The 14,086-nt window shown below is 37.6% G+C and overlaps 1 protein-coding gene across 1 annotated transcript in view; it reads right to left on the bottom strand.

Moving 5' to 3' along the window:
- Nucleotides 1-14,086, bottom strand: part of megf10 (multiple EGF-like-domains 10) — a 57,622-nt gene that overhangs the window by 7,371 nt on the left and 36,165 nt on the right. The window contains exons 9-18 of the mRNA XM_066650545.1: nt 11,968-12,180; nt 10,277-10,451; nt 9,611-9,731; nt 8,948-9,111; nt 6,233-6,335; nt 4,381-4,527; nt 3,534-3,668; nt 3,205-3,333; nt 1,858-1,986; nt 130-258 (exon numbers count right to left, since the gene is read on the bottom strand). Coding sequence (XP_066506642.1) covers nt 130-258; nt 1,858-1,986; nt 3,205-3,333; nt 3,534-3,668; nt 4,381-4,527; nt 6,233-6,335; nt 8,948-9,111; nt 9,611-9,731; nt 10,277-10,451; nt 11,968-12,180 — 1,445 coding nt within the window. The remainder of the gene's footprint in view (nt 1-129; nt 259-1,857; nt 1,987-3,204; nt 3,334-3,533; nt 3,669-4,380; nt 4,528-6,232; nt 6,336-8,947; nt 9,112-9,610; nt 9,732-10,276; nt 10,452-11,967; nt 12,181-14,086) is intronic.

Below are 14,086 nucleotides of genomic sequence, written 5' to 3'. Positions count from 1 at the left end.
TGGGTTTTTATCACAAATGAAGGACTACATCATAGCCATTCAACTTTAAAAAGCAAAATGATATTAGTCCAAAAACACCATTGTACTCTATTCACTGTGATCACATGATTCCAGCCCCTGCTCACTCACTTTGTTCACAGTGTCGTCCCATGAAGCCTCTGCGGCAGGTACACTGCCCAGAGATGTGGTCACAGTCTGCACCATTCTGACACTGACAGGTCTGGGAACAGTCTTTACCATAGAAACCTAACGGACAGCCTGCAATGCGTACAAATCCACTCATCATACGTATGGAAGATACAGTTAGATACTAACTGTTGGCATTGCACACAGGACTATGTCACTCCCATAACATTACAGTACAACAACACAAACAAATAACATCAGACAATAAGTGTAGCAACTCAGATTAATAATTGCTTATGATATAGTAACTGTGACTGAGGTGATTATGCACACCTGTTTATTATACAATAATATACTGAAATATACACATAGAAAAAGCAAGTTTTGGAGCATAATGTAAGATCACATTAGACAAAGATTAAAGGAAACTGTTTAATGATGTTATAAAGTCATTAGAAACCTTATCTTCAGTGTTATTTGGATTAATAATATATTCAGCATACAATAAATACAAATAAAACAACGCCCATGTATTTTACATGTGCTCATGGTCCTCTTTTGTTCAGGTCTGTACTGAACTGCATCATGTAAAGCCTACGATATTTTAAAAAGGATACGAAGAACAATAAGACAACATCTATATTGAAACCTTTAGGGCCTCAGCCGCCAGGGGGAGGCAGAGAGCTGCTCCACTTTAATTAATGGAGAGTACTCAAGAGAGTAAGAGAGTAGGTCCCTGGTTCTTGAGTTCATGCTGCCTCTCAGACGTCAGTAATTACAACAAGGTCTCTAGGTTTTTAGTTGCATTTTGTCTAAGCATTTACTTGGGGGAGAATAAATATATAAATAAATAAATAAATTAAGACACAAAAGAGAAACCCCAAACCGAAAAGAATATGAAAGAAAAAATGTGAAATAAATAATTGTTTAAAAAAGAGAACTTTAGAGTATTTTATTTTTGCTTTATTTCTTCCTCTTTTTTTGGTGAGAAAATCTTAATTTGTTCAGATTTTGCACTTTATTTGCACTTATTAGTCTTTCACCTGACAAACATTTTTTTCTGTTCCAAGTAGCTCTATGTCCATGCTCATTCATCATCAGCTGGTAACTCACTGAGTCAACACCGGTCCTAGGGTCAATTTCACCACAGGGTGAGCTCCCACATCACAAAAATATTTCCACAATTTATACAAAAGTGGCTCCAAAATGTTGATGCAAACTCTGTGATGAAGAATCTGACCCCCAGCCGCCTGGAATCCTGTCCTCAGAAATACAACAGTCATGACTATCATTACCCATAAAAACATTGGCATTATGTTTTTTTAATGATAATTAACCTTATAGAATAAAATCATAGTAATCACAGTTATTATATGACAAGCCATTATGAGTTGCTACACCATGCATGAAGGCATTGTTAAAAGCTGAAAAGGCAGCACTTTAGAATAAGACTACATTTCTAAAGGTTTTTAATAATCATTTATAACACATAGATAAAAGTGCAACAGTGACCAGCTGTTTGCCAAATTGTGAACCCCTCAGCCATCTACACTGTGAAACCTCAGATCTCTGGATACTTACCTTACTTTGTTTTGTCTATCAGTCGACATTAACTCTATCAGTTAAACTACTTTAATGACCATATATTATACAGATTTTTAAACTATTTATAAGCCTTTATAAGTGTAGTCTTATTTTAAAGTGGTACCACTGAAAGTGAGAGGGACTCACGCTGTGTGCAGTAAAGGCCTGTCCAGCCTGGTGTACACTTGCACTCTCCATCATAAGCGCTGCAGTACGCTCCGTTATGGCAGTTACATGTGTGGATGCAGTTTGGACCCCAGTAACCAGGAGGACAAGCTACAAACACATATATAAGCATAAAAAATAATAATATATATTATTTTAATATTAAGAAATACTTAATGGAAGGTTGATATACTACTTGCATCGATTAATGTCTAAGTCTAAGGTATATATTGTCGCTGTCCAATAAAAACATGTATGCTTTGTGGATTTTTAGTTTACTACATCATTTGAACACAGCAGTTGTCCTGTCATGATGAATGGACCAATAGAAATGCTCCAAAATTATTTTTGAGTAAACTCATTTGACATTGATTTCCACTGGAAAATATGAAGTTTTTTCTTTTTCCTGTAACGTTACATTTTTGAGAGATACATGGTTTTAAATTGGACAGCGACGATATGTTAAAAATTGTAATGGCCTTTTTAAGATACTGTCAACAGGGGGCACCAGATTCATTCTATTTACAGCACTGACACAGAATAAAGTTATAATTTTATCTAATTTTTAAACACTTTTTTAACACAGCTGAAAATCACAATGTATGAACAGGCTACTAGAAATGTTACTGAGTGACTGAGGATAAAATCTCAAGGGCTAATTTTGTGAACTTAATATTCACAGTGATATGTTTTTGTGGTTTGTCTAATCTCAATATTAAGAAAGATCTTTACCAATTATATGATAAGTTCACATCTCAGGGTGCTCCAAATGATTATTTTTGAGATTTTAAAAGCAGTTAATATCTTATTGTATATCTAGGTGTAAGTCGGGGTCAGTGCTGCACTCTCCAAATCTTTACATATATTTTGTTATTAGCAACTTCGAAACTTTTAGGTTTCTTATCTGGGCTCAAGAATGAAAAAATGTTGAGAGAGAGTGCTTAGTTAGAGCACATCTGTCTAATAATAATAATAATAATAAAAAAACAGCTGTATTTAAAGTAACACAAAATGTGCCAATTTTAAAAATAAACACACATATATGTTCTGTAAACTTAAAGTGAATAAATTATTTAAAATCAACACCACAGGGGTCATAAAATCAGGGAGCACACAACACCTGTCTAAAAAAAACAAAAAAACAACTGTAAATGGGGAGCACCTGTTTCTGTTATCAGAGTGGGGGCACTTTCTGTTTCAGTGCTGTTTTAGTATACATGAACATTTTACCTTGCTGTGGACCTTCACAGGTTTCTAGGCCCTAGGATACTCTGAGCGTAGTGATGTAAAAAGATTTTTAAAAGAGTGAATGCATGAGTCTGTACTCACGCTGGGAGCAATCACTTCCTATCCAGCCAGGGTAGCACTGGCAGGAGCCGTCAATGGGATTACATGTGCCATTGTTTGTGCAGGTACATGTCCCGGCGCAGTTCTTCCCAAACCTGCCGCTGGGGCATACTGTCGAGACAAAAGCAGAATGCAATTCAATATAATCTCAGGTTAATGCTCACGATGTGAAAATAATACATAATATAAGTTAGGTTTATTTGATCTATAAATAGCCCCCCCCCCACACCCCCCATTTACACAAACTTTATTTGTTGACTATCTAAAATGTATGGTTTCCAAATACTAGTAACAATATTAATCAGTCTAACCTTCATTGCAAAGAGCTCCCTTAAAACCAGGAAGACAGTCACACTGGCCCGTTACATGGTGACAGGGGCCATTGCTATGGACACACTGTGGACACGCCTGACTGCAGCGGTGACCAAAGTAACCTGGTGAACAGACTGTGAAGGAAATAAGAGAATATCAGGACAACACTCAGGAAAACAAGACTTCATGAAAGGACAGCTCTATGAAAAATCTAAACACACTCTTACACACCCCGAGTACGGTGGTGGCTCCAGCCTAATCTCTCAGTGGGCCAACTGTTGTGATAATGGTTAAGGTCACTAAGTTCACTGGGTAAATATGTACAAAGCTAGCCATCTAGACAATTGGCACAGCACAGTGTGAATTAATCAGGAAAACAATCTCACTGTGGTCATCTCATGTAGCAATGTGACCTGAAACACTAGATGCCAATCACTACCCTCCTGAATTCAGTTACCAATATTAGGGCACTATATAATGAGTAATGTAGGATATAGTGAGCAGGGGGCATTTGGAACATGCCACAGATTACATATGGCAAAAGAACATTAAGGCTAGCCCTCCTGGAACCCACTGTTATTCCACTGCAGCTTTTACTGTTGGAAAAAAATATGAGAGACAGAAATCTGGACCATTTTCAAACATGCTGAATTTTCCCAAAAGAGGCAGTACTGTATGGAACAAAACTTGATACTGAATGGAATAGAAAAAAATTCATCCATTTTCTTTTTGGAAACCCACACATGCCTGAGTGTTAGCGAAGTGCTGAACAAGGAACAAATCTTGTATTAAAACCTATAAGAAAAGCATTCCAGCCTGAGAGTCGCATACACACTAAATACTCACTCCGCTGGCAAGTGGTCCCTCTAAAGCCAGGAGCACATTCACAGGTTCCTTCATCAGGTGAGCAGGATGCGCCATTCTTACAGTTACAGTGCAGAGAGCAGTTTGGCCCCCAGCGGCCCTCGGCACACACACTGTCACAGTGGATCCCTAAGAAAAAGCATGCAAATATATTAGAGAGAAACGCACACACACACACACACACACACAGGTTTATAGAAATTGTTTGAAAGATATCACACACATCACACACACATTGGTAGACATATTAATACAAATATATAAAATCAGGAGTCACACATGCACTGTTCATACTAAACATAATTGACAATGGTGGTTTGTGGCTATAGTTTCTATTGAATATTGTATTTTAACAATAGTTTCTATCTTGCTCCAAAGACTGAGGATGTTAAGGTCACCAATGTGTTGAACTGAGGGATGTTGACTTGGTCTTGTACTTAGAATCTCCACACATTTAAATACATAGTGTAAATCAAATGAACACACAGTGATTGACTTGCAGTGAATGTTAAGAAGTTTTTTCCTTCTCCCGTAAAGTTAATATTTTGGGTTTTTAACTGGACAGCTGCGATATGTACTTTGTGGAGTGTAGTACGCTAGAAGAAAAAGTCAGTGGGATGCTGGGCTCTCTACTACTCCAGCTCCTACTTTATAATCTTGTCTAAAACACTCGCTGATTGGCTTGGTTTATTTCTTGTTACTTGATCATTCATTATTTGAGTGAATAAAAGTGTATTCTCTTGAAGCAGAAGGCTCATGTAGTAGGGGAGGGTATTTTTTAATGTGGAATTTAAATCCTGCTTTTGGAGCCTTGTATCCCAAATGTAGTTTATAAGGGAAAGGGAGACCTTTGTGTCAATCAGAGAGAAACAGTTCTTATCTGATCATTCTTATTGCAACAAGAGGACACTTCTCAGCAGCCAAGACTAGACAAACAGAAACTCTCCAAATTATCATATCTCTTTCTGTTTTGTATATGGATGTCTCAGATGCTCCACCCTCAAACTGTGTGGCGATAAGCAGCATTGTGAAGGAGTACTATGCCAGGACGCAGGACAAAGGCCTCTTTGAGGGTCTGTGTGCGTTGCTAGGTGATGGAGGAATGCTGGCGATAAACTCAAGCTAAGTAGCTCTGAAGAAATGCTGGGGTATTTATAGGCCTAGCACATTGGGGCAAAATCATCAGTATGCTGCTTGCATAGTGAACATCCCAGAGAGGAGAGGAGAATAGGGAGATGAGAGAAGAAGATGAGATGGAGGGGGAAAAACAAAAAAGAAGTCCCCTAAATCCTCCTGGTCTGGAATCAGTGCTCTAGCTGATTACATTTGCTGTTTGTTATTAAAGACATGGCTCAACCAAAAAAATTTTGCCCCAAACATAGTCAAGAAATATTTTATGTCTAAGAATGTGTCTTTTCTTTTATACTGGAACTGAGGTCAGTGTAGCTAACAGATATGGCTTAGGTCATATTAGTTAGAATTGTGCATGTAACATAAGTTGTTAATTAAACTCAAGTGCTATGTCAGAGACCATGCTTTTTGGCCATATTTGGCTACATTAACCTAGTAGCTACAATGTAAAACTAAAAAAGATAACTTTTTTCCTTTCTCTCAATGTGTCACCCCCCCCCCCCCCCCCCCCAATTAATGCAGCAGGCTTCAGTACAAACAGAGACAAAATTTTAAGTATTGTGTCAACAGCCAACCTGTATTAGTTCAGTTATTGTTTATTACTTCTCTTATTGTTTGAGGCAAACTGCTGGATTGTAAAGTTAATATTTGAAAAGATAAACAATAGTTGCACTTCCACTTTAATAATACAGAGAGTGCTTACCAGTCCAGCCTGCAAGGCAGCGGCAGTAGCCTGTGGCTGGGTGACACCCGTCAGCATGACTACAGTCACATCGTTCTTGACACTCCATCCCATACGTCCCATCCTGAAAAAAATGTAATCATAATATGTTGTTACTACTGAAGATAAACAAAGTTTGAGAATTCAATAAATTCCTGAACATTTCAAAAGAAGGAGCATAGATTGGGAAAAAAAGGTTGTTTGCTAATATCTGGAAATGCCTCATCCGGAAGTGACTCATATTACTAGTCTAAAATAAATTCCAAATTAATGTGAAGCAGGCTGCCCATTTATAGACTAATATTAATCACATCATCACAGTCATCACAGTGTATATTTTATTAGGGAACTGTGAATGTGTCGTCAAAAATGAATTTTATATTAACTTCACATATTTCATTCTATCTTGCAAACCACATAAATTTTCCAGCAATAAATTGCACATATAAGCCATTAAACATTAAAAAAAAAAAAAACATACGGCATGTCACCTGTGTGAACTGTATTTAAAATATTCTACAAAGCCCTTTGCCAAAAAAACAAAAACAAAACAAACCCTGGGACAAAATGTAAATAAAACAAAAAGCAATGATGAACAAATAATTTTAACACTATATTTAATTGAAAATAGGGCAAAGAGCAATAGGGCAAGGTGTTGAAACTGAGAATGTTTGTTTTTTTGAAAAGTAATTGGTCCTCTTCAAATAGATTTTGAATCTATTTGAATCTATTTGAGATCAGCAAATTTTACAAAAAAGTTGGCATTGGTGCAAGTTTATCACTGTGTTGTATTACCTCTTCTTTGACAAAACATTTGAAAAACGAGGAGACAAATCACTATAGTTTTGAAAATGAAATGTTTCTCATTCTTGTAGTGCATGACAATACACCTAGAATCTTTTACTAAGGAGCCATGCTGTTGTAATCCAAGCAGAATGTGGACTGACATTGTCTTACTGAACTAAGCAAGGCCTTCCCAGAAGAAAACGTTGTCTGGATGGCAGAATGTTGCTCCAAAACCTGTATATATCATTGAGCATTAACAGTGTCTTCACAGATGTGAAAGTCACCAATGTCATGTACATTAATGCTACCATCACAGATGCTGGTTTTTGAACTATGGTCTTAAGAAGCCAGAAGATCCCTCTACTCTTTAGCCCAGAAAGCACAGCATTCATGTTTTCCAAAACATGATTTCATAAACATTTGTTGAGGTAGTGAAAAACTGTGTTCACAGATAATGGATTTGGGAAGCGTGTCTGAGCCCACGTAGTGATTTCTACTAAAAGAAATGTGTCTGTTTTTAATTCGGTGCTGCCTGAGGGGCTGAATATCACAGCCAGACAGTATTGGTTTTGGCCTTGCCCCTTGCATATAGAGATTTATCTGGTTTCTCTGAAACGTTAGAGATATTATGTGCTGTAGCTGATGAAATAGTCATGTTTTACACTATTTTATGTGGAGAAATATTATTTTTGATTTGTTTTCCCAGTCAGGCTCCTCAGAATGTTGAACCCCTCCCTAACTTTACTTCTGAAAGGCTCAGCCTGTTTGTGATGCTCTTTTTAAACCCAGTAATGTAATTAAGCTGTTGCCAATTAAACTAATTTGTTCTTTTGTAGCATTACACAACTTTACCATTTTTTCTTGACCCATGACAGAATTTTTGGAATATGTTGCTGGCATTAATATCAAAATGGGTATATAGTATAATTTTCGGAAAACAATAACATTTCTTTGTTTCAACATCTGAAGTATTGTGTTTGTACTATTTTCAAAAAAATATAGGGTTTAAATTATTTGCCCAACATTGCATTCTGTTACTTAAATTTTGCAAAGCATCCCAATGTTTCTAGAAATGAGGCTTGTACAAATGTGCTGATGTTAATCTTGTGACTGAAAGACTTTGAAGAGAATGCATTAATCCAGAAAGTTCTGACCTTCTGATAAAAGGATTTTTTTTTGAGGAAAGTGACTTTACTGTGTGATTAAGAAAAGCTGTAAATCAAGGTCATGCTGCCTCATTCAGAGCATGTGATCTCTTTGTGCTAAACTCAACCTTTCAACATTAATCCAAACTAAGGCTGAACATGCCATTGCACACAAACTGATTTTTCAGCATTTTTCAGTATGATATTATACATGAATTATATATGTTATCAAATATTACCCTGCAATAAATCAGTAAATATGAGAAAACATTGCTTTAAAATTATATATATCATATATATACCTCTAAACACTAAACACTGAAACTAGAACTTTAGATTCACTTGATGTAATGTGTCTCCAGATCAATAAAACTTTATGTGAGCACCACTGCCAAACAAAGCATTGATAACAGGGCTGCATTCTAATTATTTAATAAGTAAAAGAGCTATGAAAAATCATACTGCCCCCTCAGGGAGAATCTTCAACTTGTTGTGAGTGAGTGAGTAAATTAAAAGCCACATATATGAAATATTCTACATTTACAAATCAGCTTTTAAAAGCTTATTCTACAGCCCTGAATGATGACAATGTACATGTAAATGAAATTAATAATAAAATATCAGAGCAGATGAACAGTTTCTAATCTGACATAAATCATTTGTATAAAAATGAAGAGGAAATATCTTGAGAAAAAAATTTTAGCATGAAATTTAAAAACATTTTTATAAGTGAGGACCCAGATCTGTGTGTGTATTTGTCAGTCACCTGACAGTGCATGTCACAGCGCTCTCCTCTCCAGCCTGGAGCGCAAGTGCAGCGTCCATCCAGAGCATTGCACGCACCACCATTCCCACACTTACAAGTAAGGTTACAGCCTAGCCCCCAGGTTCCACTGGGGCAGTTTATAGAGCAGTGAACACCATGCCAACCTGAGGATCAAGGGTGCATGAGAAAAAGTCTTGTAAGCCACATGTTTTTATATAACATTCAGTAGTAATCATCATGATGAATGCTTTAGAGTTAGAATCAGTGCTGGTGGAGTTGAAATATGCATACATTTTTCTCTTCTTGTTTGAGATACCATATATCAAGCATGGAAAAAATCTGTTCAAATTAACAACCATTCTAAATCAGCTTGAACAAAAACAAATCATTTCACTGCATGATCCAGTCCAAGGGGGTGAGCTCTGTCAGCCAAAATGGCCCCCAAAAAGTTTAACATCCCATTCACCTATCATAAAATTCTGTTAAAGTTGAACTGAATGTAACAGAAAACATATTCAGTTTCAGTGACTTCATAACTCCAACATTCTATTTGTATCTGAGGCACGCCAAGTCTAAACACTCACACTGAATCAATTTACAGTGTTTGGCTCCATGGGTTAGATAAAAATTGCAAAACTCCCAAATCAAATCAGCTTTATTTACCTGCTTTACATGTACAGGAGCCATCTACAGGGGAACACACAGCTCCATTCTTACAGGTGCAGACAGAGGAGCAGTTTACTCCATATGTGCCTGAAGGACATGGGGTCGAACAATTGCTGCCCTGAGAAAACAATTCATTAACTATTAGCATTAACTGATTCAGTTCTTGAGTAGTTCACTTGTTACTCTATGACAACAAAAAAAAAAAAATATATATATATATATAGGGTCAAAAGTGTCAGGACACACTTTTATTTGAACACCCCAGCAAGTAATGGGTGAGGGGGCCTATCCGTTAAAGCTGTGTCTGGAACATGGCCACCATATCGGACCAAGGGCAAGATTTTAGAATGGGAAGGAGGTCACGTAGCATTTCAAAGAAATAAAATGGTGTCCTGCGACCTTTGACTCAGCTTGTATTTATAGATGAATTATATTGAAAATTGTGGTTCACTAACAACACTTTTCAAAAAGTATTATGTAATTTACATATTGAAATTTAATGAACAGTATTTTAAAACAGGGTTTATAATTTATTAACACTAACATTAAATAGCTATAGGGTATATATAGAGCACCCAGTTCTAAAGCCAATTTTATGTAGTGCTTTTAAAGTATTTTGTTTAATAATGGTATTGATTCTTGATGGAAAAGTGCCTCATTTACCTTGAAGCCTGGTGCACAGATACAGTCTCCAGTCACGCTGTGGCAGTCTGCTCCATTCTGACACTGACACACCTGCAGACACTCCTCACCATAGAAACCAGGAGCACACGTCTCATTACAGTACACCCCTGAAAATCCAGCCCTACACAAACACTCGCCTGACACAGGGTGACAACTGACGGAGGGAGAGAGAGAGAGAGAGAGAGAGAGAGAGAGAGAGAGAGAGAGAGAGAGAGAGAGACAGAGACAGAGACAGAGAGAGAGAGAGAATAAACATTTCATCTGTACTATAGTTTGAAAAATAAAATGATACAGCATTTAGTGGAGCTTTAATGGTGTGTACTCTGTAGAAACCTGACTTGACACGGTAATTATTTAACACTCACAGCACTGACTAAAAGTAGAAGAGACATTTTGATTTCAATTCAATTAAAAGTTATTGTTGCACACCTTAATTTTTGGACAGAATCCTGTTTACATTTTATTTATTCATACCCCTAGATGACAAAGAAAAAAGATAAATCTGATTGTAAATATGTATCAATAATTATGTAATTATAATTACAACAACTTGAGCATCATAAAGTCTGAGAGTAGCAATCTGATGCCTTTTGTATATTTCTATCATTATAAAGATGCATGAAGCTTCCTTTAGTGAGACTGTGTTTTATACATTTATGCCACTGTATTGGTTTTATTTGTCCATAAAATATGACTGATATGCAATATTCTTATTCATTAGATATTTCAATAAATCTTGTAATACATTTCCCCATGAAAAAAACTAGTTTAAGAAATTATTCATGGAGTACAGTAAATTAAAGAGCAGAAGAAGATATTTGAAGTTAATATTAAAGGCCTGCTTTTCTAAACATGTTCTTCATGAAAAATATTTTGCAATGAAAGACAGAATAAATTCTTTGCCACCTGTTTGATCAGTGCATTGATATGGACTGACCATGGCCAGTACCTGTTGGTGTGGCAGCTGTCTGCACCTGAAACAGCAGTTCAATTGACCCACAGGCTGGCAGCTGTCCCCCCTCACTCAAATACACACACTCATATACCTACACACACAGAGACACACAGACAGCCACAGCACATGCAGGCGGTCAGCTGTGACAGCCTGTCTGAGCCACACAGCAAAAACACAATGAGAATCTGTGTGTGTCAGTGTGTGTGTGTGGCTCTAAACACATAAACACATACACACACCACCTGCCCACCACCATTAAACACTCAAGTCACTGAAGTCACCAAACCCCTCACACCTATACACCCCGCCAACTCTCTACTCTACACTTCCTCACTTTCTCTCTCTTTACTCTCACTCTCTCACACTTACAAACCCTCACAGCTGCTAGTCAAACTTTGTACACACCCAACTGAATGTGTGTTTCTCCATAAAAAGTACATGTTTACACCTGAAATCTTGTTATTACAAGCATGGAGTGAAAGTGACTTTCTGTTGCTTAAAACGAATAAATGAAATCCCAATTATAAGTATATTAAATTAATGAAAGGGTGGTCTCTAACTCGGTTTCATACAGTGGTGCATAAATTCATTTTAAAAATAAAAACCTATTTAAGGGTACAAAGTTATTTTTAACACATAGCATAACAAGTGTTGGTTCATGAACACATCACTCCTGAAAGTGTTCTTAAATAAAACATTCCACATATCACAGTACCTGTGTGTGTTTGGGGTGTAGCAGGGACATTTCTTGTCACACTTGAGTCCATAGACACCCTCTGGGCAGATCCGTGTCTCACATCTCTCTCCTGTGTAGCCTGGCTCACACAAACATGCTCCGCTGATGTGATAACACTGAGCTCCGTTCTCACAGCGGCATGTCTGACTGCAGCTCACACCGAACTTGCCAACTGGACACTCATCTTGACACCTGCACACAAACACACACACTCCTAACCATCAGAACTGCACTTATTGGGGAAATTATAGCCTGTTTCCCACATGTACAATAACCCGCCCTGTACATGTGAACACACAGGTCCGTAACAGTCCCAAACTTTACCCTGCCAGGCCCCTAGAACAAAATCTGGGTGATGTTCGCATGAGCCCTTGTGTGATTATACCCAAAAGTGTTCCTGAGAGTGAATTTAAAGTTTATTCATGTCACGTCTCCAGCCTGCGCTGCCCCATGCCAAAAGCACACAGAAAATTTCCTCTAGTGAGTACATGTCTGCCACAAAATCTCGCTGTGTAAAGGGCAACTGTGGAAATTATCCAGACCTGATTCTCTGGACAATTAATACGTAAAAATAGCTTATGTCAGCCAAAAGGTGCCTGAACTGGTTAGCATGTGCCATGGGAGAAGGAGAGGCCTATCAGCAATAGGGCACTAAATTAAGATGTTGCCTAATATCAAAGAGACTTAGTCATGTGATTTTAGATTTTACGTTACTTACTGTTATAATGATATAATAACATATATCATAGATATAAACAAATATAATTTATGTATTCTAAAAGCCAAAATTATACCCCTAAAATGTGATACATTTTCCTTTTTAAATTTAGTTTTTTAGATATGTTCATAGTCTTTATCAATATTTTACATATTTTAACAGCCTGATAATTTAATTTGGCTAAAAGATTAGGGCATACAGAACTATAAACGCTCTTATATTGCAGAACAATTCACCATATTCCGAGGCATTTTTAGAAAAGTACTTATCACCATGTTGTAGTGGACCTCTGCATGAAACTGAAATTCATCATTACTCACTTGTTGATAGCTTCCTCCTCCAGATGAGCAATCCCTCTGGAGGTAAGCAGCTTTAGAGTGATAGGGCAAAGTAGTTCCAACAAGGCTAGTGATAGAGGACGCACTGGTTTTGATGGATGAGTATGTCAGGGCTGAAAAATGTAAGCCATGTCATTTGGACATGGCTATCTTCTCCATTAGCTGTGCAGATGGGGCCTGGCTAAGCTTTTCCCAAAGAAAAGCCCCACACCCCTCAAATGGACACACTTGTGTGGCAACACATGGAAGCTGTCCAGCTGTACAGCATTTCCCCACACTGAATCTCACATATCTCACTGTTCTGTGGTCATCTCCTACAGGACGATATTCATCAGAGGGAAGGGTATTAAACTCTGGGTAACAGTTTAAGTTTTCCCAAGAAGGCCTGAGATACTGCAGATGTTTCAGTGCAGAAAACTCACTTATGGCAACAAAACATAACCTCACATACACATTTGCCTAGAAGCAAATCTTCTCTTTTGCATTCTTTATCATTATTTTTAATTCTCTCTCTCTCTCTCTCTCTCTCTCTCTCTCTCTTTCTCTCTCTCTCTCTCTCGCTCTCAAATGTATCAATAGACCTATTTTCTCTCTCTCCTTCCACACTCTCTTCTCCTGTTGACAAAGGCCTGACAAAAACAAAAACAGATGTTTCAGTGTAAAAACCCATGTATGAAGGCGAAACAGAACATGATATTCCGAACATATTCTGACACTGAAGTCTCTCTCTCTCTCTCTCTCTCTCTCTCTCTCTCTCTCTCTCTCTCTCTCTCTCTCTCCCTTGCTCTGAGTTGATTATTTTCCAGCCCATAGGGTGTGGTGGGCTGGGGCCTGTTAGAGTTGGTCGGAAGCCTCCTGTGACGTATGGTTTAGCCAAAGCTCTTATTAACTCATAAAAATGCATTTGTGGCGCTATTCCTGTCCTTCCTTGGCTTGCTTAAGTATATGGTGCATGCGCTCTGATACAGTCATTATGGGCACTGGGCTACACTACCCAGTTTCAGACTCGTTTCCAAAGTAGGCCCCAGTTTCTGCTCCCAAT

Source organism: Hoplias malabaricus, chromosome 18 (assembly GCF_029633855.1).
Source record: "Hoplias malabaricus isolate fHopMal1 chromosome 18, fHopMal1.hap1, whole genome shotgun sequence".
Lineage (NCBI taxonomy): Eukaryota > Metazoa > Chordata > Actinopteri > Characiformes > Erythrinidae > Hoplias > Hoplias malabaricus.
This window is presented reverse-complemented; position numbering and strand designations above follow the sequence as displayed.